Genomic DNA, 26,025 nt, shown 5'->3' on the forward strand with positions numbered 1-26,025 from the left:
GGTGTTCCTCCTAGGTGTGAGAGGCAAAGAAACATGTTCTTCCTCCAATCACTCATTCTCCATGAGCCCCCATGCAGGTCTGTCCTGGTTCCTCTTTTCCCTCTACACCCTTTCATTAGGTGATCATCTTTATGCCAATGACTCCGATCTGCTTTCCCATTCCTGACCTGTCTCACTCGATCCAACCTTCTCCTGGTTATATTATGTTAACAAATGCAACATGGACAAAACTGAATTCCTGAACTAGCGTTTCCACTCTCACCATTCTCCAGAACCATGAACTGAATATCTGCTCTGTCCCCTGGGCCAGCAACCCAGGTGTCACCTTTGCCCCAAAGATTCAGACGGTGTCCAAACCTTGCCACTTCTTGCTCCAGAGGCTCTAAAACCAAGCTTTTTCTCTCTATACACTCAAGACTCACCCAGTCCATCCTCATCTCATTTCCATTAATGCAACTTCCTCCTATCTGGCTTTCCAGACACTCATATTATCCACTTCCCGTCCATTCAAACAACAGACAACCAGACTGTTCTAATTTACACTGGTTTCAGAGTAGCAGCTGTGTTAGTCTGTATCCGCAAAAAGAAAAGGAGTACTTGTGGCACCTTAGAGACTAACAAATTTATTTGAGCATAAGCTTTCGTGGTATGCATCCAATGAAGTGAGCTGTAGCTCATGAAAGCTTATGCTCAAATAAATTTGTTAGTCTCTAAGGTGCCACAAGTACTCCTTAACTTACACTGGGAGCTGAATTAGTCTCCAGCCATCCCTGGAACTGGGAAGCTGCAAATACATTTTTGCCCCTTTCCTAGGGCCTGAGACAGGCACAGCTCAGTCAGAACCAAAATTCAGGCCCAAAGTCTCTGTACGTTGTTGTTCAACAACATGACTCCCAAAGAGTAAGAGCGCCATCTAGTGAAGTTACTGAGATATTGCCAACATTACAGGTGAAGAAAGCTGCATATGTGGGTTTCCCCCAGGATTGTGTACAAGTGACTACAGGTAGTACTTAAAGTGTTCTTTAAGTTGCTCAGGAGGCAGCTTCTGCAAAAGGGGGAAAATGGTCTGCGTATAGGGAGCGTTTCCTTAAGCGACAGCACTGAACAGAAAATGAGCAAAGACACGGATTGTGAGGAGTGGAACAGAACAGGTACATTCAGTTTAAATTCCATACAACAAACTCATTGATAGAATGTTAAAGTCATATGGTTAAAGGGACAACTTAAAATCAAGTCCATTTAGAAAAAAAGTTAAGTAATTTCAGGCTCTGCAGTGTCGCAGAGCCCCCTGCCATTTTTGTCATCTTACAATCACTCATACCTATTTTTCTGTATCGGTTAAATGAGGCACAGAAAGGGAATTACCCAAGTTCAAACAGTATTAGAACCTGTTTCTTGTATCAGAGAACAATGCCTGTGGCTTAGTTACCCTACCTAAAAATCAGGGTTAATAATGATCGGCATCCACACAAGGCTTTAGAGCTGACCTTCTAAGTGCATAAGATTGGAAACACTTTGTCTGAGAAGCACTGTGGTTTGGTAGATAAAACAAGAGTCTAGCACAGAGATAAACATGCTCTTTCCAGCTGTGTTGCAAGCTTAACCATGGGAGTTTAGGCAAGTCTGTTCTCTGTGCCTTCAGCAACCCCATCTACCAAATGGGTTAATGTTAGTCCCACACCTAGGAAGGGCAAATAAGAGACATAACAAAAGAAGGCGTGTCAATTTCAGAAAATTATTAAAGCCACTCAGGGAAGACGTAGGAGCAGAACTCAGGACCTTCTGCACGTTCCCCTAAAGCCAAAGTTGCAGCAGATCCAGATTCAAAATACTGGGGGGGGGGGAGGGGAAGGAATCAAAGCTGTTTAGGAGCAACCACTTCAGAGATCAGTACACAGGTAACTCAGCAGTGCACACATGCAAAAACCCTTTTTAGATAAGCATTTAACACACTTAGTAAAAAAAACTTACTGCTTGGTATTCAATTTTCAATGGATTAAAATCTGCCCAAATCGCAAGCTCATTCCATGGGAAACTAACACTTTTAAATCCCACGATTTGGTTGTGAGACTATTAAAGTAGGTTCTTTTATAATAATGGGAAAAGCACACAAGTTCCCTATCCCTCCTGTCAGCTGAAAACAGATGAAGCATTTTGGCTCAAATTTACCAAACATTCACCTTCAGGCAGAGACTAAGCATGGAAAACTTCAGCTATAAGATGGGAGTTCCACAAAGTGATGAGTAACTGAAAATGAAGTTGCACTGGAAACCCCTAGGCCACCCTTCCTACAGCACAGTTGTGTCTGGGCACTACCCTACAAAGGGAATGAGAGATGTGTTTCTCTCCTAAAAACAGAAACAAGGCTAAAGAGAGATTAGGTTATCCATCAAAATTAGGAAAATGCTTTAGATTATTAAATCAAAGCGATGTGCAGGACAGGGTACAAGGCCTCCTAGATGTGACCACAGGCTCGCCAATCCACCATGCAATTTATACCCTGCTGGCAAAAGTAGAGAGAGTTTAAAAAGCCATTTGCTGATTTGTACCACTTTTTAAAATTGAGTCAGGAGGGAAACAAACCAAATTGCTTGCTTTTTTTTTTCTTTTTTTTTTGGAGCCCTAACCCTAAAGCTTTAATCCTCCCCCCTACACCCACCTCTCTGCTTCACCTACATGTACCAGTTAGACCAGTCTTCCCCAGCTGCTGGCTGCTCCCTGTAGGCAGGTAGGTCATCAAGAATAAGGAGATTAGTAGAACAAATTGTCTGGGAAGACCCACAGCCAGCTGAAAAGGGCAGGCACAACAGGAATCCCAGAGCCAGTTTAAGGACAAAGGGGAAACAACCATCTCCCTAGAGAGATCTGCATTCTAACCACACTTTGAAAAGCATGAACAATATAAATAAACAATGGAAACTGATATTAAAAAAAAGTCAAATACACATGTACAGGCAGCTCCTGAAAGGCAGTCCCATGTGCTGGGTGGCTCAGGGAGATCAGGGTGGCTCATTATATTCAGCAGTTCCTGGAGCTTCATAGAGGACAGAAGATGCTTTTGTGTGGGATTTAAAGCCTATTTCAAACCCTTGGAGAGAGAGTCCTATAGGTCTTGGCTGCAGACTCAGTTCAGATAGGCAAATGGGGACATTTGCAGTAATTGTATAACAGATTGAGGAGGAGGATTGGGGAAGCTGAGAAAATACCAAAATGAGGAACCCTTGGAGATGATGCTGAGGACAGTCTCTGGCTCAATGTCCACCCAAGCAACACCCAAGGAGGAGTCCACTCAGAGTTTGACAGAGAAGGATGTCCCACACGAGCAGCCCTGCTCAGCCTGTGGATTGCTCACCACCTGGAATGAGTTGCGGATCAGCTCCTGGCTGAAATCCACCATTGCACCTTTCACAAAGGCCAGGCTGTCCACATCCACAACAACACGAGCACCACTTTGTTCAAACACCCTAGGAAAGAAGCATATGTGGCTTGTTATAACCCCACAGACAAAAAAGGGAAAAGCACACTTCCAGAAGTATAAAGGAATACACTGTGATCACCCACCTCCTCCCTTCAACATATATTATCACACATACCCTTCTCACCACTTTAGTCCACAGAAGTCTCCCCCCACCATCATACACCCACACTCCTTTATCCTCTGTCCTTGCCTGTCATCAGGATTGATAACTGTGTCCAAAGAAAACTTGTACTGGAATCCAGAGCAGCCACCTCCCTCCACTTGCAGCCTGAGAAACTCAGACCCTTCTATAATCTCCAGCAGCCTCTGCAAAGCAGAAAGGGAGGAGCATTAAAAGATCTGCAATATTCATGTGCAAGCAGACAGAAACTGCTTCCAATCCCATATCAAGCCTACAAGATGCCTCAACAGAACAAGGGCCAGAATCAGAGCAATATGGAAGGGGCACCTGTATGACCTTGGGGAAGTAACTCATAAGCAGCCAGGTCTGCAGCATACCCCTGTCCACCACAGCCATGTGTGGGGAATCCCTCATGCAGCTCATGTGAGAGATGAGGGGGAAATCACTGATTTCCCAAGACTCAGCTCCCATGAAGTCTGCAGTTGCCTCAAAGGGCACTGTGTGTCTGAAAGGACTGTGTGTGTGTGTGGGGGGGGGGGGGGGGGGGGGGGGGGGGTGTGTCCATCAGTGAACCCTATGGATGATTACCGAAAGCTTTGGGAACCTTTAGGTCAAGTAGCTATAAGTAGCATGATGTTACAGGGATGTCAATTGTAGAGAATTTCATGCTCAGAGCATGCCAGGCACTGCAACAACCTTTTCAATGACATGCACACAATGACACACCATGAGCGCCTTCTAGAGAATTGTACCTTCACACAGCTGTTGGTGAGGTAGATATGTCCCTCGCTAGAGTCAGACACTGGTTGCCCTGGCTTAGAAGAGGATGATGCCCACTGCACCCTGATGCTTGGTACATGGACTCCATTCTGAGAAGAACAGGGTGGTGTTCTTACTAGGCGCAGCAAAGTAGGAGAAAGGCTGCTGTGAAAAGATGGGGATGGAAATAGTCAGCAAGGCAGGTGAAAAGCACAAAGGTTACTAGAGCAGAGCTCCAGAAAGGAGATTTTGGGAATGCCGGGGGGGCGGTGGGAGGAATTCTCATGAGAGAGTAGAAACAACCTGAGATGGATGGGGAGTGTCAAGGAGGAGAAATGCCTAATTGACACTGCTTCGATGTACATATCTATATAGCTAGTGACAGCACGGAGAGATTATAGAAACAGGCTGGTTCACAGCAATGATCAGGTTAGTCTGGTATCGGGTATGTGACAGCAGCCACTATCAGATGCTTTGGAGGCAGGAGCGAAGAACGCCCCAGCCCACTGTGCTGGGCGACCCTGCCCGCAGAGGGCGTCCCTGGGGAGATGGCTTGTGCCCTGAACCAGGAGTGTCCGTGTCCATCACCTGTCTGACACCCTGTCTACTACAGGTACCTTAGCTACAGGCGAGACTATTTTGCTACCTGCTGCCAACTCTTGGCCGGGCACCGGGCACCAGCGAGTCCCTAGAGCACCTGCGCATTGTTCTAAGGCGGTTTTCTCCGGCTGGGTCACACCGCGCGGCCTGCGGCGCGGAGCTAACCGCGCCCTGGCCCCGAGGTTCGCAGTGGCCCCGTGTCCCTCTCCAGGGGCGCCACCGGCCCGCACCTCATCCCCCGCCCCCCGGGGGAACGGCCGAGTCAGGCGCTGAGCGGGGCTTGGCGCTGCCGCCCGCTCGCTGCACGGCAGGGGCCGGGTGCTCGCGGCGAGGCTGCCCAAGGGCCAGGAGAGGGAGCTGCAGGCGCGCAGCGCCAGCGCGGGGCCCCCCCACACGCGCCAGGGACGGAGCGGGGACCCCGGGCTAGTGTCCCGGCTCCGCCCGAGGCCGGCGAGAGGGCCGCAGCGCTACCTGCACCGAGCGCTGGGACGCAGCCTCCGCAGACAGTTCAGCAGCACCCCCAACGCCGCCATCTTGCACCAGGGGCCCTTAGAATGCCCCGCCCACCTGCCACATCGCTATTGGTGCAGAGCCCGCCGAGCCCCGCCTCTTCCCACGGGTTCGGTGACGTGAACCTGCCATGACAGCTACCGAGGCGGAAATGCCAGGGAGAAGGTGCGCGGGCGCGGTAGCGAAGTGGTTTAGGAACGTAGCGTCTTGAGTTTGGTTGCTAAGCAACAGACTGGCTGATGGGGCCGGCTCACCCGCGTCACAGCCTCCAAGCACCCACAGAGTCGGCGCCTTGGAACAGAGGGATTGCTCCTGTGGACTGCAGCCAGGGATGGGGTCGGGAATCCTGTCTTCCCTTTAACTGCTGCACCACCTTCAGTTCTCTCTTGCCGACAGTGTGTCTGGGCTGACCTCTGTGTACTGGATTACCCTGCTGCATGACAGCATGCCACATAGGTAGGTGTTTGGCAAACTTCATTTCTGCAGGACAGTTTGCAGGAAACAGAAACTGACTCACAGAGGGAGTAAAAACAGGAGGGGAAATCCAATCTCTTTTAGTGTTAGTGATTTTAGATGTTTTTAGTAACAGTAGTCGTAAAAATCTGACAACATGACTTCTGTTTTTCTATGTTGCCCAGACTGTAGATCCCCTTGCAACCAGACGATAAGGTTAATATAGGCTGTGACAGGTTCAGTCACAGAGACCCCCTTGAGGCGGACACCTGATGTGTTGGAATTTCCTCTGAGCGCATTTTCCACTGCCAGCTTGTGCCTCCAGAACCCTGTCTTTTTGAGCCAGACATGCTAGTTTGCTGCAACACAGACCTAGGTCTGGTCCACGCCCTAAAGCTGCAGACTTTAACCCGAAACTGCTCAGCAAGTCACCTATCTCCAGCACCCGGACACCCAGCTCCCAATGGGATCCAACCCCAAATAAATCCATTTTACGCTGTACAAAGCTTATATAGGGTAAACTCAAACTGTTCACCTTCTATAACACTGATAGAGAGATATGCACAGCTGTTTGCTCCCCCAGGTATTAATCACTTACTTTGAGTTAATAAAATCACTTTTTTGTTTATTAAGTATAAAAAGTAGGATTTAAATGGTTTCAAGTAATAACCAACAGAACACAGTAAGTTACCAAGCAAAACAAAACAAAACACAACACACAAGTCTAAGCCTAATACATTTAAGAAACTGAATACAGGTAAATTTCCCCCTCAGTGATGTTCCAGTAAGCTTCTTTCTCAGACTAGACTCCCTTCTAGTCTGGGCCCAATCCTTTTCCCCGGTACAGTTCTTGTTAGTTCCAGCTCAGGTGGTAACTAGGGGTTTTCTCATGATGGCCAGCCTCCTTTGTTCTGTCCCACCCCCTTTTATAGCTTTTGCACAAGGCGGGAATGTTTTGTCTCTCTGGGTCCCCACCCTTCCTTAAACCTGGTGCTTTTCCATTTAGAAGATGGATTCCAGTACCAGGTGACATGATCACGTCACTAAGACCTCATTCTCCATTCTTTCAGGGTTGGCCTGCAAGTAAACAGAGCCATTCACAACCAATTGTCCTAGTTAATAGGAGCCATCAAGATTCCAAGCCGCTATTAATGGCCCACACTTTGCATAATTACAGTGACCCCAGAGTTATATTTCATATTCCTAGTTTCAGACACAAGAACGATACATTTTTCAGAGTAGCAGCCGTGTTAGTCTGTATTCGCAAAAAGAAAAGGAGTACTTGTGGCACCTTAGAGACTAACCAATTTATTTGAGCATAAGCTTTCGTGAGCTACAGCTCACTTCATCGGATGCATACTGTGGAAAGTATAGAAGATCTTCTTATTATATTATAATATAATATATATATATTATATAATATAATATAAGATCTTCTACACTTTCCACAGTATGCATCCGATGAAGTGAGCTGTAGCTCACGAAAGCTTATGCTCAAATAAATTGGTTAGTCTCTAAGGTGCCACAAGTACTTCTAAGAACGATACATTCATACAAATAGGATGAACACACTCAGTAGATTATAAGCTTTGTAATGATACCTTACAAGAGACCTTTTGCATGAAGCATATTCCAGTTACATGATATTTACGCTCATTAGCATATTTCCATAAAACATATGAAGTGCAACGTCACTTAGGCCTAGAGAGAAGCAAGGGTGAGCCAGCTGGGCTCATTTTCAACTAATGTCATTAATACTTTATTAGCAAGACAAACTAGACAGATGTCATTTGAATGTGAACATAGTACTAGCATGGATTCCAGCACATTTTGGCATGCCTGGCAACGAAATAGCAGAGAAGGAAGCAAAAAAATGCTTTAAAAATGCAGCAATTGATATAAAGAGTCCTTTGAGTGAGAAGGAATTTGAAAATTTAGTTAAAAAGGATTTTAAAAGGTATGCCAGGAATTGTGGACCAAGGAGAAAAGAGGACGAGGATTCTATGAAGTATACCCCAAAATAGAGGATAATGTGCTACTGTACTCCAAAGGTATGTAAGGTGAAGTACTTCTAGTTAGGCCATTAACTGGTTACTGTGGTTTGAATAATGATAATTTATATTTATTGAATAGACATAAAGATGCGTTATGTAACATATGTAAGATTAAAGAAATGGTTGCTCACCTGATATGGGACTGCAGGGAGTGTTCCCCAGGAAAGAAAGCCTCTTTATGAAAAATTTATGTTTTCGGGAGACAGAATATACTGTGAGGGTTTAGTGAGAACCTCAGGAAAGTAGGGTAATATTAAAAAATATCTACTGTGTTTTTTAAGGATATCAAGCAGCATAAGAGAGTGTAGTAGCATGAATGTACAAGGAATGTACTTATGAAGTGGCAGTTATAGACTCAGTAGGTAAGTGTGCTTCTCCATAAAACATAATGTAACCCTGTTTGTGTTTTTTTCTGGGGAGCCTTGGAATTTCAGGGTCTTGGGTTGCTCCTTCCCCAAAGCCTTGTTGGTGTTTCCCTGAAGCTCCCTAATGGTTTGCTGCAATCTCTGAGATACCCTTGCATGATCTGTCTTGTTTTGGCATCTAAGGCATAGCGACCATCTCTCCCACAGTTGTAACAGAAACCTTCTCGCCGGCTATCACCCCTCCTGATACTCTTGAGGATGGCAAAGTATGGCCACTTCTCGGGTCAAATCTCTCAGTGCCGCTGCCACTGATGGGGCATCTTCCATCTCTCCAAGCACTGTGGTGGTGTGGCTCCCTGCCTTCTTCGGCTGCACCACTGCGTCCATTTGCAACAATCACTCCTCCTCTTCACGTATCTCTTGAATGAGCTTGTGGAATGGGGGTAGGTTTTGGGCCCACTCCCTCAGCTGCAGTTGCCACCACATCAACCCATCTTGTTGGGTGCCCTGAAGGATCTGGTCCAACCTAGTGGAATCAATGTGCTTGGTGGGGATGCCTTCCTTCTGCACTACCTGCCGTAGCAAATCCTCTAGTCTCCTGATGAAATCTGACAATCATTCATGGGGCTCCTGATAGGTATGGCTGAAACGATAATACAGATCTTCACTGCAATTAGTAGCACCGTAGACACTCTCAAGAGCGGTTAAATAGTCTTGCACTGTGGCAGCTAGTTGGGAGTCTTTCAGGGCTCAGACAATTTGCATGGCAGATCCCCTCAGACTCTCAAGCACACGTTTCCGCTTCTCAGCATCAGAGCATTCCCACTCTTGGACAAGTGGCACTGTAAAATCCCTCCAGGTCTTGTAATTATCCTCCCCTGAGGGTAAAGGGGACACCCCCTGAGAAAGAACGTAACCGCTTGTATGGAGCACTTTCATATGCCGGCTTCAACGCATCTTTGAGAGCATTTCCCAGTGCTTTGGCCCATCCAACCAGGCTGGGTGCTGCGGGTGTTGGAGCCCCTCCTAATGCCAAAATTAATTCCTCTCTTATCCGCTTCTCATCCACCATCAGAGCTTGCAATTTCTGCACTAAAGAATCCACCTCAAGTGACACGGGCACACTAGTAGGGGACTGCTCTGCCCCCAGAATTGTCCAGGGGATACCGCCTCCTTGCACCTCTTTGGGCACTTTATCAAGATCTGCTTCCTAGGAGTGAGTTCATAGTGCTACCATGCCCTTCACTTTGCCGTTGTAAATACGAGGGTGGACCTTCACTCTCCCCAGTATTTCAGCTGCATCTAGGCCCTCCTCAATTTCATTCGGTTCCATCTCTTCTGGAAACCCCGCCACCAGCACAGCTTTGGTTACTGGGATTCATGCCCCTCGGCACAGGTCTTCTAGTAATTCCTTCTCCATTTTATTTTATTTATTTTTTAACTAAGTCACTCAGGAGTTTCTTTGTGAAGGAGAGTCCAGGGCGCACAACGTAGTTGTGTGCATGTGTGTACTCCAAATCCTTATCCGGGCCACCAGGTGTAACTTTAGCACCCTCATGGCCAAGATGGAGTTTGCTCTGCAGGCAGCTCTGGGCAAGAGAAGGCGCGCGCAGGAATGCAACAGGAAAAATCCCTTCCACCCCAGGGGATCTGTTCCAAACCCCACAGAGTGAACCCACCGGAAAAGTACAATGGATATAAGAAAGGGAAATATTTATTTACAGAGGGATGAGAGGAGAAAAATAACAAGGGGAAATACAGGGGGAGCAGTAAAACATAGGGTTGCATTCAAACCAAGGCCCCACAGGCCCAGTTATAGCACAGTCTGAAAGGGCAGACACTGAGCAATGTGTCTGCACACAGAGTTCAGGAGTCCTGACCAAAGTTCCAATCTGGCAGTGAGTCTTGGGTGCTCCTGGTCGTCTTCAACACCAGTAAACTTTCCCCAACAAACCCTTCCGGTGCCCTCTTCTGCCGCTCTCTGCAAAGCCACACAGAGCGACCACCTCCCCACTTAACTAACTAGCAGCCTTCCTCCTTATTCCCAATGCAGAGTCACAAGCCCCAGTACTCACAGCCCCATGCAGCTCTGGGCAGCAGTAAAACTGGGTCCGGGTCCGGCCTGTCCTTCTTGGGCAATTTCTCCCTGGCACAGTGCTCCTCCTGGCTCCTGTCCTAGGGTGTCCCCGATTGGCCGCCCTGTCCTTCCCAGGCTTCAGGCAGGTTTACTTTGCAAGGGCCTGCTTGCTGCAGCCCTTCTCTCTCAGGAGCTCCAGAGCCACACCCTGGAGTTTCCCTCCTTTCTCTCACTGCTCCCCCTTGCCCCTTAGGAAAATGATTTAAAGGGGCCATGCTCTCTAAACCCCAAAGGGGTTACAATAAGAAGGTGTTGTCATGTATAAGAAATAGACCCCTCAGATATCTGCTAGAAGTAAGTATGACCAGAGTATGCATCCGACAAAGTGGATATTCACCCATGAAAGCTTATGCTCCAATACGTCTGTTAGTCTATAAGGTACCACAGGACTCTTTGCCACTTTTACAGATCCAGACTAACACGGCTACCCCTCTGATACTATGACCAGAGAGGGGTTCATGCTGTATTTGGGTCTCCTAGTTTATTAGTAGCCATTCCTAAACTAGTCATTAAGCAGTGTACTGCTGTCTCTCTCATCTAGGGTCATGCACAGGATTTTCCCTTCATGGCTTTTCTTTTAATTTTATTTTTTAAAAGTCTTTTCTGATTCCTGGCAATGATGATGTCTCTTTTCTGCACTCCCTTGTATTTCAGACACTGGAGCAGAGAATGTCTCTGTCCCCTACTCTTCTTTATCACCTTGATTGCTTGCTTAGTTCTATTTTCTGGGTTTGGCCTGTGCTTTGTGTTTCCTTCCCTAATCTGGTTGTTGGTTCCTTACTGGGTGAACATGTGCTTTAACTCAGCTCAGTTTGCTGTAGTGAGGTCATCTGCTACTATGAGCTGTGTGGGGACTTGTGGTAGTCCAGCTGTTTTAATTGGTTAATAAAGCACTTTGAGCACATTTTGGCTTTGGGTGGGGTTTGCTCTAATGATTTGGAAGCTGGTTGTAATATGGTGTAAGGAGTGAATAGCTATATAATGAGAGGCTCAAACTTTCATTTGAATTTGAGTTTTGATTGTATAGTGCTTTGTGGGGGAGGGGCATATTTATTTGCTGTCCTGGTTGATGTAGCATGAGAACTTAATTGTTCTTTTCTGGCTGGTGATCAGGATGAGGGAAGTGATCCAGTTCTGCTCCGTGGTGGACTGTTGCTATGTACATAAAGCGTTTGTCATTGGACTGCAAATGTAAGGTTGCTATAGGGATTTTATAGGTTGCTATAGTTATAACTGGCTGTTAAACTAGAGCCCTGGACTTTACTCTCAGTTGGTTGGGTTATACTACTGAACAGCTCTAGCAGTAGTCTTAATGATGGATAGTGTGTCTACCTCATTCCACAGGTCTTTATTCAGTGGTTTTGTAAACAGTCTTTTGTTCCCATCTGTGTTTATGATGAGACTACCTGGGTATGCATAAACTAGGGTGTGTTTAATCTCCATGTGTGTAATACAACATTAGTCTGTGTTATCTTGGAGTGCTCTAAAATGTCTGTCTGAAGCACTTTTTCTGAGTTGACCAGTAGGCCGTTGTGTTGCAGTAACTGTCAGAAGGTGTGAACTATTTTTTGAAACGTTATTCTGTACTTGATGCCTTTATAACAAATCTATTTTGTAGCATTTCTAAGAGTTAGTCCTGGTACCAGATTAAACAAATCTTTTGTCTCAAAGTCTATGAAATAGAACAAGAGAAAATGTGCCTTTATTTTTACTATGTTTGAGCATCTGATGAAGTAAAGATGTGGTTGGTGGGTAGCTCATCAGGGAGGAGTCCCATTTAATTCTCACGGAGTATGTTGCTGAAGGTGACCTATTATCTTGCTTTATTGAGAATGCTCCAGAATCGTTTGGGGATATTGCTATTTGAGTTGAGAGTAACTCTGCTCAAAACTCCCATATAGGTGCTGCTAGAGCACAAAGTCTGGAGATGGAAAGAAGGAAATTCTTTCTGAGGGCCCTGAGGAAAGAACTCAAGATACACAAATCAAATAACTTTGCAAGCAGCTGGACCAGAAGAGATACTTGAGTGGGTTAAAATCTCTGGAGGTGTGTTTTGAGGGGACAAGCCACTCCCTTAGCATTTACTTTGGAAAGGATTATCGTAGGCGCTAAGGGATCTTTGTTTACTTGAGACTCTGTAGAGGGAACCATTGATGAACCTCCCAGGAAAATTCCCCTTACAATCTAAAAGAAAAACATTGTTTCCTGGAGTGATGGAACTTTTTGAAAAAAGGTGGCTGCTGGAGAGTCTTCCACAGTTGTAGTAATTCTCTTGCAGTCTTTTCATCAAGAGATTCTTGTCTGGGGGACAGATACTCAGATCATCTGTATAAGCAGGGGCTTTACATCTGAGTGATATGAAGCTGAGTGTGGATACCACTGACAGGTCTGAAAAGGGAAGGATTGAGGCTGCCTCATCCCTCTCGAGCCATATTGCTGCCTCAAGGCATGTGAGTGTTGGTGTCTTTGATCTGCTATTGGCATGACCTAATGAGCCAACTATTTCCTACAGCACCAAATTAGTGCAGAGTGACTTTAAATCTAGTTTAGGGTGCCAGATTAAACCCCTTTTAAAATATTATTAGGAAGCAGGTGAAAATGTATTTGTTTGGCTTTTTTTTTTTTTGTAGCCACCTGTTTCTAGTATCCATGGAGTAAATTTGGAGCCCATCACTGAGTGTTACTGGAGGATTATGAAGCAGAACTGACTCATGGTATAGCTGGTGCAGGTCAAAGAGTGCAACTGCCTTCTCAAAATAACACTTAGCATGTGCCCTACGTGCTGAAATCCCTTTTACAAAGTCTGACTAATGAATGAGGCTACAGGTCAGCCTGCTGACATGCTCACTCACTGTTGCTTGAAGGACGAACATTTCCACTTGCTTTTGTAGGAACTCCTTCTACTGCTCTAGCTAGGATCTGCTCACTTGGGCTGCTCCTCATCTGTTGCATGTGGATGCCCTCATCAACTGTTCCTCTCCTCTTGCTTAGAAACTGAATTTACCAATCAAGAATTTAGGAATGGGTGGCTTTCCAGTAGAGGCGTTGGGGAGAGGGCCTAGGAGAGGAAGCCTAAGTATAACTGTCCTGGTTCTCTCACTATGGTTCTGCTCCCAGTGGATATGCTGTGCAGGTCACCAGCTTCTCTCCCTCTCAAACCAGCTCTTTCCTTGTTGATCTTAGATTTCATCTCCTCTAGGGTGCAGCCTTGCTCACACCTCCACCTGATCTCATTCCATAGGCTCAAATTGGATGTGAGAGATGGAAAAGGACTATGGGCCACTTCTCCTTTGGACCCCCTCTCCAGTCCAGAGCCGTCTAGTTTAAATGTCCCAGGGGCTGGGGTTACCACCACTTCTCATGGGAGACCACTCTGCAGCCTAATCCATCTTGCTGTTGGGATATCCAGCCTGCATTTTTCTTTCTTTAATTTAATCACATTAGTCCTATGGATCCTTCCATCACTGGATCATGTTCAGTAACTGCTCCAATTTTCCTGTTTACACCCTTTCAATGCTACAATTGCATAACTTCTTCTCTCCTTAGTCAGCATTTAACCAGGAGTACTTATTCCCAAATAGCAAACTAATTACCTCATTGTCAAGTTTGCTAAATCCAGTGTAAAACACTGCATCCCGGTGAACAACAAAGGTTGTGTAACCTTACTCTGGCACCCAACACACCACTAGCCAGACAAAAAGGCAGTCAGGTTCTGCCCTGAGGAGTTTCCATTCCAAAGGAGACTGCAGAGGGGATGGCATTAAAAAGGGGTGCTACAGGAAGAGCAAAGGGTGTGGCAGTACGATAATAAGCTGTACATAAGAATGCCATATGGGGAGCAGGTGTAGGTAGACGGAGAAGACACATACCAATCTCTCTCCTCTCCCTGCGCAGTGGGTGGAAATGCCAGGAGCCTACTCCTCTCTACTGCCCTGATGCAGATGGAAAAGAGTGTGCATGTGGAGCCATCATGTGGGGAAGAGAGAGGGGAGGAGTTTAGGGCTCAGACTGAATCCCCTACCTTGGATTGCTGACAGTCACTGAGAAAAGCTGCCTGCTGAACACCTGCCACAGCAGCTCCAACGTGGAGGAGACTCTGCAAGGGTGCTGCTGATGCCTCTCTACAGCCCCATTATATGTGTGACAGGGGTAAGAGGGCAGCAGGAATGAATCCCATATGTGGCCTGATGCTGATCAGTTACAGGAAGGGAGTGTCCCTGACCACCCAGTTAAACTGGCTTCCTGAGTGTGCTGGCCAGGGTGATTGTGTAGGGTACCCAGGAACCATGTGAGGAGTCTTTGGGATGGGGTGGGCAGGGCTGGGGGTTCTGTCTTAATCTCCATAAACTAGACCAGCAGTTCTCAAAGTGTGGGTTGGGACCCCATTTTAATGGAGTTGCTAGGGCGGGCATTAGACTTACTGGGGCCCGGAGATGAAGCCAAAGCCCTCTGGCTTTGGCTCTGGGTGGCATGGCTCAGGTTACAGGCCCCCCTGCCCAGGGCTGAAGCCCATGGGCTTGGACCTTCTCGCTCAGGCCACGGGGACTTGGGTGGGTTCAGGCTTTGGTCCCCCCTCTTGGGGTCGTGTAGTAATTTTTGTTGCCCGAGGGGGGTCATGGTGAAATGAAGTTTGAGAATCCCTGAACGACTGAGCGTGCAAAATTACTGGCTGCGTTACACCCCAGCTGTTCCTTGCCACTTCTGCTCTGGGGTTAAATCTCAGTGAAAGATGGCTCCTGGGTCAGTGCTTTTCAGAAATGTTAGTCACAAGCTCTGGCATGTCTTCTACAGGGGATAGGTTGGTCCAGCAGCAGAGACCAGCAGTGCTACCGGCTCTTGTGACTTTTAAAATCATAAATCTTGTGATAATGTCTTTCTTAAGCTCCACTCCTGACAGCAAGAGATCACACAAGAACCTCTGCTTCCCATTTTGTAACCAGGGGCAGGGTGGGGGAAGGAGGCATCTAGCCCTTGGCTTTGTGTGGGGGAAGATTTGAGAGCCTGAGCCGAGCACCCCTGCCAAGGCAGTCCCTAGGCATGCGCAGAATATGCAGCTCTGTAGGGCACTATGAAATTTGGGGCACCAAATAGCCCCAAATTTTATGGTGCCCTAGGCAGCTGCGTGCTGCATACCCAGTAGCACCAGCTCTGGCAACCAGCCCTATCCCGCGTGGAGGGCTGTGGAGGGCACTCAAATGGCAAGGGACGGCCCTGGCCCCTGCAGTCCCAAACCAGCAAGGGACTAAACACTCCCGAATGTATGTACAGAAATCCATTCTCAGGTCTCTGACGTGGGGCGTGTGAACGCTTGGGGTTGGCAACGCCCTCTGTCCGCCTCGGCCGGGCCCGGATCTCTGGCTCTGCTGGGCCCATGAAGGTCTGGCCGGGTCACGCTGAAAGGTTCTTGTCTGTGATGTGGCTGGGCCCGGGGGCCTAGGGCCAGGAGTCCAAAGGGGAACCCCCCGAACCCCCTGGCCCGGCCCCGCCTACCGTGGGGCGGCTCCCTCGCAGTCAGCTGAGCGCAGGGGCGGCGCCAGGGCCGCGGGCTTTCAGGTGACCTGCGGGTGACTCAGGCTGCGCCGCACTTCCCGGATTCTCCTCTCCCCGCTCAGATGCCGGCTGGGACCATGCTCGCCCTGACCGTGGCTCTGCTCCTGGCCCTCGGCTCTGTGGCGCGGGCCGAGCCCCTCAGATTCGTGGACTGCGGTGAGTGGCTCCTGCCCTGCCCGGCTCCACGGGCTCTGGCGCTGCCTGGCCAAGCCCCGCTCCTGCAGCCCCGGGCCGCGTGCGAGCTGGGTCGGGTGCCGCACAACGCCTCCCCACGCCAGGCTGGGGTGGCTCAGCCTCGGAACTGAGGAGCCCACGAACCCCTGGGAGGGTTGGGGAGGGGGTGAAAGGTGCAGGGAAGTCTTGGGGAGGGTATTTTCCCTGTTGGCTGGCTGGCTCGGGTCCTGGAAAATTTCCTAGCGCCCTCCCCTCCCACCTGGGAGTTGCTGTCAAGGTTCCTCCACCTTTCCCTTTCTAAGCATCCCCTGGCCCCCATAGGGAGCACTTAATGTGTCTGTAACCCCCTTCTCCAGTACTTAGCGGAGTCCTTAGCTACGCAGGTTAACCTTGTTGCTCCCTGACTGACAGCACTTGTAAGACACTGCAAACTCCCTCCGTGTTCCTCTTTTAGGTCCTAGGCTACAGACTGGTGGCTGGTATGTCTCTGGTCTGTTGAGAAACCAAGGAGAGACTTTCCCTAGCAGCGGTTCTCTGCTTGTTGAGCTAAGGGTGAATTTAGGGCCTGGGCTACTACAGTGAGGAGATCCATAAAGTACCTGCATTTCTTGCTTCAAGCTTCACCGGCTCTCCAAACCATTTTGCTCCATGTTAATTGTTTAAATAGTATTCAGTGAGTGTCCAGATTTGTACCAGGTGTCATACAGAGCCAGTCTCTTCTCTGTTAGGCTTGCACTAAGTACAGATAGCAGCCTCTGACTCTCTCTCTTTCTGTGGAGAGCAGCCATGGAAAATTCATGCACATCCCATTGAATAAGTAACTCCTGGAGTTTCCAGCTCAGCTTCCCAGTGCCCCTTTGAGAGCAATGGGAAGTCCTCTCTTATTCAGCCTCATGTGCATCCAACTCTCTCCCCATTTAGCCAGCTTTTGTTAGAATTTCAAAATGAATAGCTTAATGGAGGGCCGGAGATATAATCTCTGTCTGCATTCAACAGTGTTTCCCAATCTTCCTGAAACATTAACTTAAAAGTGGTTTGGAGCTGATACTGTCACGGGACTGAAAGCTTCCTGCCACAATGTTTACAAGAAATCAGCAAACACTCACCGAAGCAGGCTGAAAGGAGGCAGTTCAGGAAAATCTACACTTACCAATGATGGAAGTGTGTGTGTGTGTGTGTGATATATATATATATACACAACAAACCTATAGCAATTCTCTGGCTGCCATCCTAGAACTGAAAGCTCTTCCAAGTAGGGACTACTTTCACAAAGTCGATTTAGGAGTTAAGCATTGCAATGCTTAGGTGACCTGTCACCCAGTGGAATAATTTGCAGTCTCACCTAGGGGAGATTTAGGGACCTATGTAAGGGATTCTCAGAAGCCAGCGAGCTGAATGGGGAGTGCTACCTAAGCTAGCCAGGAGTGAAATGCAAGGGAAAGGGGTGGGGATTAAGGCCCAGATCCACAAAGATACTTAAGCAACTAACCCCCATTGATCTGAGTCCTAAGCACCTGATTGACAGGCCGGAGGCCTCTCTCTGTTTGGAATTCTCAGCTATGAACCTTCTCCTGGTATTAGGTGCCTAAACCAGGTCAGCCTGGAGTGTGCCCCACCCCATCACAGCTAATAGCCCAGTGCCTGGGGCCCTCACTGGGGATGTGGGAAGCCTGATTTCAAGTCCCTGCTCTGCCTGACTTGGAGCAAGAACTTGAACCCAGGTCTCCTGTGTTCCAGAGGATTGCCCTAACTGCCAGGCTATGTGGGAAGCTGTTCTGCTTTGTATAAATATTCATTAGGCTGGAGAGGGAGATTGACTCTATTAGCAGAGGTGGGCAAACTACAGCCCACAGGTCACATCCGGACTGTCCTGCCTGGCTCTTGAGCTCCCAGCTGGGGAGGCTAGCCCCCCGGCCACTCCTCTTGCGCCCGCCCACCTCCCAGACTTTCCAATAAGCCAGTCCTGGAGCAGGGGGTCCTGGGAGTGGGCGGTCAGGGGACAAGGAGCAGGGGGGTTGGATGGGTCGGGGATTCTGAGGGAGGCAATCAAAGGGTGGGGAGGGGGCGGGGGCCAGGCTGTTTGGGGAAGCACAGTCTTCCCTACCCAGCCCTCCATACCATTTCGCAACCCCGATGTGGCCCTCAGGTCAAAAAGTTTGTCCACCCCTCCTCTATAGCCTGGTGGTCAGAGTGCTCAGCTGGGCTGTGGGAGAATCAGGTTCAATTCTCAGCTCCAAATTAGGCAGCATGGGGATTCCAACCCAAGTGTCTCACATCCCAGATGAGTACGGTAACCACAGGGCTAGTGGGTATTCTGGGACCCATGCCTGCTGCCCCCCAGCTGTCCTTTGTATGAGTTAAGTGTACTGTGAGCCTGCCTAATGCATTGGGCCCCATAAGAGGGAGAAGAGAATCCCATTGGGGCTTAGGTGTGAGCAAGAACTCTAAGCACCTTGTTAGTTGTGAGGTGGCATCAGGACTGAGGTGGTTTTATGCATGCCCGCTGGCAGAAATATAGGAGTTTAAATCCCTATAGGTGCCTACAGAGTTAGGCAGCAGCTGAGCAGGGGTTTTGTTAGTGCCAGTGGCACCTAAATGTTGGGCCTAAAGGGCCGGTTAGGCACCTAAGGAGCTAGATTCACAAAGTGACTTGTCTTGTTTATTCTGCACCTTGTACTTTATGGCCCTGCGTCTGGTAGAGAGGCTGCTGGGGTGATAACCGCCTCTGAACAATGGGTAATGATAAATGGCAAGATACCAAGTTGGGGGCTGGTATCCACTGGGATTCTGTAAACTACATTGATCCAGGCAGGCCATCTTGTGGAACAATCTCACTAATCTGAAAGAGGTGCATAAAGAGCATATCAGCAAAGTTGAGCAATAACACTACATTGGGTAGTGTTCAGAGACCAGTCGGGGCAGAGAAATAACACAGAGGCCTACGGAGAATAAAGGCAGGAAGGGGCTGGTTTTTAAAGGTATTTAGATGCCTAAAGATTCAGATAGGGGAGAAGTCACATTCGGAACCTCACCCCCTCCCAGGGTGGAGGAGGGAGAAACCAGTGACCAGTCATGCTGAGAAAGACCTAGGAATCCTAATGGATGATGGCAGAGCTGTTGATAAGCCAACACAAACATTATGTATCGGCTTTTATATGAACCATGGCTCAATATGTAGCTTCTGAGGGGAGGTCACAATGACACAGTGTTTGTTAAAATAAAGACAAGGACGATATGGGGAATAAAGGGATGAAGTGACCTTCCCTCCCTCCAATCTAACTCACCTCTGGCCTCCATAAACAAGATAGGGTGGCCGTTGTAAAATGACAGATTGCTCTTTCTCAAAGGCGAGAAGAGACTGGAAAGCAGGGCTTTTTTGGCTAATTAGAAAGATATCTCCAAGGCTGCTTTGTGTTGGTCACATTGAGTTTAGTAATAAACCTTCTTAACTGATATCCCAGTAACTAAGATAAAGATAAATTTCTCCCCCAATGCAGTGAAGCCAGAGAACTCTAAAGCTTTGTCATAGCATTGTACTCTGCAAGAGACTGGGACTTCCCTGGTATTGATAAATACTCAATGCTGTCTTTGCAAAAAGAAAAGGAGGACTTGTGGCACCTTAGAGACTAACCAATTTATTTGAGCTTGAGCTTTCGTGAGCTACAGCTCACTTCTTTGTCTTCCACGGCCTGTCTTTAGGGCCTACTTAGTGCATGCCCACCCACTGAAAGCACTACAGTTGCTGATGAGGGCCTTTGGGCACTGGGAAGGTTTAATTGATCTTGTGCTGCACTCCAGTGCTCCCAGGTGAAACACTATTTGAAAAATATTACTAAACTTGCCTTGTCCCATTCAGTCTTGACAAACAGCAGCAGAGTCTGTCTGTGTATACCCGGAAGTGGCTGCAGAGAGAGGCCCAGCATGTAGTCTGTTCCCCCCCCCGAAGGACGTGTATTTCAGGGCATGCGTTGGTATAGACAAGACAAAACCCTTCATAGTCACTAGAACTCAGAGTGAGGACACTTGGCCATTTAAATAGCCTCCTTCTTCCTCTGTGGACACTGCTGTCATGTGTCATGTCTGTCACCAAGCAGAGCCTGGCCTCCTTTCTATCCTACCAAGGCCAGGGTTGACTTATAACTCCCTTCTCTGCTACCAGCGTCCTTTCCTCTCCCCCCTGCTCATCCGCTAGTTCATCCTCTGTTTTCCTGTTGTGACAGTTGCAGATTCCTCCCTCTCTCCTCCATTTCATCCCACGTGATCTTCCTTTCTGGCTGTTCTTACCATGTTTCCTCCTCCTTGAATCTCTGCACTGACTTTCCCACTAAACCCAAGCTTCCCCTTCTTGTCTCTAGCCCTGCTTACCTAAAGAAGCTGGTATTTCCACCTTTCCCTGCACCTCACCCAGTATTTTCTTCTGCCCACTGCCTTGTCCTCAGATCCATCGCTGGAGGCCATTGTGCTAGAAGAGGTGAGGAACAATCCTGTGCTAGTACCAGGGAGCTGGATTAGATGGTCCCTAATAGTGTCTCTTCCAGTCCTAAGTGTTAGTTAATCTCCTTCACCAGGCCCATGCTGCCCCCATGGCTGGCACTGTCTTCCTGTGAATGGAGTTAGAGAAAAGACTTGGAGAGGTACATTGTGCTGCCATCTCCTGAAACCCCACCTATTACACCCCAGCAGGTCATTCTGCTGCCCTGGCTGCTTCATGCTGCCCTGCACTTGTAACCCACACACCTCATGGGTGTGGTGTTCTGTCCCATCTAGTGGCACTTGGACCACTTAGAGATTAATGAGTTTGCTCTACAGCCTTAGCTAACAGCCATATGGTTTTTAGCTTGTGGTAGAGGCTCATGCACTGAGCTCCAGAGGTCCCAGGTTCAATCCCGCCCGCCAACACCCGGGGTCTGTCGCTGTTACTCACCCAGTCGGATTCCCTGTGTTCCAGAGCAGGGTTTTGCTTTTCTCTATGGACCGTTGAAAAGCATCATTTATAGCCCAGTACAAACTGTGGTGCCAATTCGGGGGGGGGGATGGGGACGGGACATGTCATGTCCCCTTCTCCCCTCTCCCCCCCCCCCCCCTGGTTTTTGCACTTCCTTAAGCAATGGTCTTGTACTAAATCAGCACTCTGCTGCAGGAGCGGTCCAGAGCATTGCAATGCCACTGAAATTTGACCCAGCCATCCCCCTGTACAGACAGAGACACAGCCGGGCCAAATTTCAGTGAGTGGCGTTGTGACCTGATGCGTAGGGTTACAATGCCACTCAAACTTGGCCCAGACCGTTCTCTGTCCAGATGGAGGGCTGCCAAGCCAAATGGTTTTGCAACCTGGTGCACAGGGACTGCCAAGAACTCACTTCCTGATAGCATCGACTCATGCAATGGTGACTTGATTATGGTCTAAAAGTACCTAAGTGAGGAACCAACATTTGATAATGGGCTCTTCAGTCTAGCAGAGAAAGTATAACATGGTCCAATGGCTGGACCTTGAAGCTAGACATATTCAGACTGGAAATAAAGCGTAAATATTACCTCACGCACCTTGACACTCTAAATTTTTAACAGTGTAAGTAATTAACCATTGGAACAACCAAGGGCTGTGGTGGGTTCTCGCTCTCTGGCAATTTCTAAAATATATGCTCCAGGAATTATTTTGGGGAAGGTCTATGGCCTGTGTGATACAAGAGGTCAGACTAGATCAGTGGTTCTCAAACTTTTATACTGGTGACCCCTTTCACATAGCAAGCCTCTGAGTGCGACACCCCTTACATATTTTTAAAAAGTGTTTTTAATTTATAACACCATTATAAACGTTGGCAAAGCAGGGTTTGGGGTGGAGGCTGACAGCTCGTGACCCCTCAGGTAATAACCTCCTGACCCCTGGACTAAATAACCCTGTAAATAACCTCCTGACCCCTGAGAACCCCTGGACTTAAATGATCCCAATGGTCCCTTCTGGGTTGGGATCTATGAAAAAGAGAGAGAGGGGAGACTCCCTGGTTGAGAGAGAGGGTCCCGGGGGGGGGGGGGTGAGAGAGAGAGAGGGGGGAGTAGAATGGGGTCCCTGATGGAGGAGGAGTGGGGACTGGAATTTGCTTCCCCTCCCAAAAGTTTGACTTGGTGCCACTGAATACAAATAATGCAAAACTCAGAGAGCTAGAGCTGCTAACACCCAATTTGCCAGTATGGACCTTGCCCTGGCAAGGTCTATAGTTGTCCCACCTAATAGGGCTCCCACTCCTTCCCTAGGGAAACTTTCAAACCTAAGCAATCCACATCTCCTCTTCACCCCCCAATTTGTCCTACTTCAACCTAATCACAAAGCACCTTCTTTGTGCAGAGAGGGTGAGTCTCCTCATTGTGCAAAGCTCCCAACATCTCTGGGCCATGTAAATCAGAGAGGTCATTTAGTCCATCATCATCCCCATCCCCACTCTCTCTGCCAAGGCAGGGCCAAGTAAACCTAGAGCATCCATAATAGGGGTTTTTGTCCAACCTGTCTTAACCCTCCACAGATGAGGATTCCATGGCCTCCCTAGTTAACCTCTTCCGTTGTTTAACTACCCTCATCATTAAGGCTAAGATTTTGTTACGGATATTTTTAGTAAAAGTGAGGGACAGGTCACAGGCAATAAAGAAAAGTACAGGGAAGCAGTGACCTGTCCCTCACTTTTACTAAAAAATCTGTAACAAAATGGGGATCTGCAGGTCCCCACATGGCCTGCAGCGGGGCTAGAAGCTGAGGGGGCCCCCACCATGAGTTGGGTGTCAGTGCTCCAGGGTCCCCTGCTGCCTATGGCTAGGAGCTGAGGGGGCCCCCACTGTGGGTTGGATGTGGGGGCCTGCTCCCTGCAGCAGCTGGGGGCTGCGGGGTCACCCCACCACCCACAGTGACCGGGAGCTCCAGAGTACCTCCACCGCCTGCAGCTTGGGCCCACGGTGGCCAGGAGCGGTGGGGTGCCCTGCCACATCCAGGAGCTGTGGGGTACCCTCACTGTCTGCAATGGCTTGGAACTCCAGGGGACCGCCAGAGGCAGTGGGGGTAACCTGCAACCCCCTGCTCCTACAGGAGTCGGGGAACTCTGCAGCTCCCGACCGCCACAAGCTGAAGTCATGGTTTCTGTGACTTCCAGCGACCTCCGTGATTAAATCGTAGCCTTACTCCTCATTAATAAGCTTGTGTCTAATCTAGATCTCCCTTGCTGCAGACTAGGCTGATGACTTCTTGTCCTACATTCAGTGGACATGGAGAACAACTGATCACTGTCCTTTTATAATAACCTTTCACATATTTGAAGATTTATCCGGTCCCTGCTCAGCCCTCTCCTCTTTAGACTAAACAGGAGGAAGGGTTGAAAGAATTGGCCATTAGTCATATTTTCTAAACTTCTCATTTTTGTTGAACTGCTCTGGACTCTCTCCAGTTTGTTCACAAAGTAACTCTAGCTGGAGCCTCCTTAGTCTCCAAGACTCATTGCTTTGAGGGGCATGTATGTCTTATGCCATGTCTGGCATTGCTGGTGTGTGCATGTCATGTACACTAGGACTGGGTGTTACGCTGCTTGGAGGCCTCTGACTATGGGTAACAGGGCCCTAAAATAACCAAGTTCTTGTTTGTTCTTGCAGGCTCCAAAGATGGGAGCATCACAGAAGTGAATGTGAGCCCCTGCCCCACACAGCCCTGCCAGCTCCAGAAAGGGATGTCCTACAGCGTCAATGTCACCTTCTCCAGCAGTAAGAGCAGAACATGCTACTTTAGGGGTTGAGCTTCTATGGGGGTGGTGGCTTCTCTGCAGCGGTGGGTGGAGATGGGAGGGCAGAAGGGGAGGTAACCACTTTTCATCCCTGGGACTTGCCTGCAGCAGTTGGAGATGTGGGGAAGGATGGCTGGGAAGTGTCCTCACAGCAGGAGAGAAATGAAGAGCATCTACTGATGACCTCATCCTACATTGCATCCCTGTGAGCTGCAGGGGACACTGCATGGGGTGGAAATGGTGCCCTGCCCTAATAGCTCTGTAGCTGTGGGCAGCTGCTCATCTCCCTCTCATCCCTTTCCCTGTCTGCAGAGATCGAGAGCCAGGGCAGCACAGCGAAGGTGTATGGGGAGATGCTCCATGTGGACATACCCTTTCCCATCCCTGAGCCTGATGGATGCAAGTGTGGGATCCAGTGTCCCATTGAGAAAGGCCATTCCTACAGCTACCTGAACAAGCTGCCTGTGAAAAGCGAGTACCCCAGTGTAAGTACCCACAAGCCAGCTCCAAGTCTCAGAGCTACCCAGCCTGGTCAGGGCTCAGCCCCACAGCATGCTTTTCAGCAGGGAGGCCCTTTTACCCTTGGGAATAGGGGGTGCATGGGAGGTCACCTGTCAGGAGTCACCTCTGCTCCATGCACTATTTTCTCCAAAACCGGTCTCCAATTCCTGATCCCATGCTAGGCCTGTCAGAGGGAGCAGCTTGGTTGTGACTGCAGGGGTTGGGGAAGGTGTGTACAGTGTTTGCAGGCCCCTTTCTGGGCAGTGCTTCCAGATAACCTCCTTCCAGAGCCTGTGACTCTGAGAGTCATGGCCCTGCACCAGCTCTTCCCTCCTAGCCCTAGTGCCTCATGGTGATGGGGAGCTTAATGAAAATTTCAGCTCAAAGGGCCAGGACTTTTCTTAACAGACACAGTGCAAGTCCCTCTATCACCGCAGTAGGGTCAGTATTGACTTGGAGGGTGGAGTGCTAGTCCTTAGAGATCTTCCAGCCAACCCTGCTTAGCATGCAAGATGTTCTGGGTGTACAGCATAGCTGGAATTAGCCTGATGCAGCTCACCTGGCTCCCAGTCTGCTTCCAGAGGTGCAGTTCCATCTATAACTGGGGGCAGAGGGGTGGGTTTTCTCCTTCCCCACCCCACAAAGAAACTTAGGCTGCCTCCATGCCTGAGGACCAGCAACTCCCTGCACACTCTCACATCCTTTGTCTCTTCCAGATTAAACTGATCGTCAAGTGGGAACTGATTGATGACCAAAATGAGATGTTGTTCTGCTGGAAGATACCTGTCCAGATCACCAGCTAAGGAGCCCTGCTTGCCGCTTTGGGGGAGGGGAGAGTAGAAGTGAAAACATAGGTCAGACTCTTCTTATATAATGGGCATTTCCTGGCATCTGCTTCAAAATTCTGCAGCCTCTAAGCAGCCGGCACTGTGTTGTCCCAAAGCTGAGGTGCAGTTGCTGCAGGGGCATCAATAGGCAGAGGGCTCAACTCCCTGCAACTTAAGAGGGGGCAGAGTCTGGCAGCCATTGGTGGCAGTGGCTGAGCAGCACATTGCTGGAGCTCTGCGGTGGTGTCTGTCCCTTGAAATGAGCCTCTCTCTCTCTCTCTTTCTCTCTAATGCAATGGGGCTGGTGTCAGCTACTGCCTGTTAACCCTTGAGTGCCTGTCCTGATAGAATGCTGCTGCATCCCTCTGCTTTTCTCCTGCTCAGTCATGACCAGAGTGTTCCTGCGACCTGCATCTGCCATCCAGAGCCAATGGAGGGTGAAGAGAGGGGACTGGCCCTGCCACTTGTCTTCCATGAGCACTGGTGTTTCCTTGGCCCAGCAGTGGCCAGCAGCTCTACAGCTGGGAGAATGCTTCCTCTGTGCAGGCGCAAACCCAAACCGCATGCAGCATCTCTGCAGGGATGACTCTAACTAACCAGTGATTTGCACTGTCTGTTAATTCACATGGAGCTGCTGCTGGGGGCTCTTCACCCCTAACCTCTTTTTATAACTTTCCTTTTTAATAAAGGCTCAATAAAAACTACCACCTGCCTGTTTTGCCTTGTGTGATGGGGTGGC

General features: G+C 48.8%; 2 protein-coding genes across 9 annotated transcripts; one reads left to right on the forward strand and one right to left on the reverse strand.

Annotated features, from left to right (window-relative positions):
- Positions 1 to 1,131: 1,131 nt before the first annotated feature.
- ISCA2 (iron-sulfur cluster assembly 2) lies at positions 1,132 to 10,657 on the reverse strand. 6 transcript variants are annotated; one of them, XM_043548569.1, is made up of 4 exons: positions 10,416 to 10,657; positions 4,352 to 4,523; positions 3,669 to 3,784; positions 1,132 to 3,464 (listed from the first exon to the last, which is right to left on the reverse strand). In XM_043548569.1, the coding sequence occupies exons 1-4, from the start codon at positions 10,421 to 10,423 to the stop codon at positions 3,290 to 3,292; spliced, it is 471 nt and encodes a 156-aa protein (XP_043404504.1). In that variant the 5' UTR covers positions 10,424 to 10,657; the 3' UTR covers positions 1,132 to 3,289. The 6 variants fall into 6 exon arrangements, with proteins under 6 accessions (XP_043404504.1, XP_037756607.1, XP_037756608.1 ...); XM_037900679.2 differs by lacking the exon at positions 10,416 to 10,657 and adding an exon at positions 5,430 to 5,570; XM_037900680.2 differs by lacking the exon at positions 10,416 to 10,657 and adding an exon at positions 5,005 to 5,516.
- On the forward strand, positions 5,709 to 25,990 carry NPC2 (NPC intracellular cholesterol transporter 2). 3 transcript variants are annotated; one of them, XM_027827550.2, is made up of 4 exons: positions 5,709 to 5,924; positions 23,831 to 23,938; positions 24,271 to 24,443; positions 25,176 to 25,990. In XM_027827550.2, the coding sequence occupies exons 1-4, from the start codon at positions 5,906 to 5,908 to the stop codon at positions 25,260 to 25,262; spliced, it is 387 nt and encodes a 128-aa protein (XP_027683351.1). In that variant the 5' UTR covers positions 5,709 to 5,905; the 3' UTR covers positions 25,263 to 25,990. The 3 variants fall into 3 exon arrangements, with proteins under 3 accessions (XP_027683351.1, XP_043404506.1, XP_037756611.1); XM_043548571.1 differs by lacking the exon at positions 5,709 to 5,924 and adding an exon at positions 11,620 to 11,668; XM_037900683.2 differs by lacking the exon at positions 5,709 to 5,924 and adding an exon at positions 15,851 to 16,183.
- The last annotated feature ends 35 nt before the right edge of the window (positions 25,991 to 26,025 follow it).

Source organism: Chelonia mydas, chromosome 6 (genome assembly GCF_015237465.2).
Source record: "Chelonia mydas isolate rCheMyd1 chromosome 6, rCheMyd1.pri.v2, whole genome shotgun sequence".
NCBI lineage: Eukaryota > Metazoa > Chordata > Testudines > Cheloniidae > Chelonia > Chelonia mydas.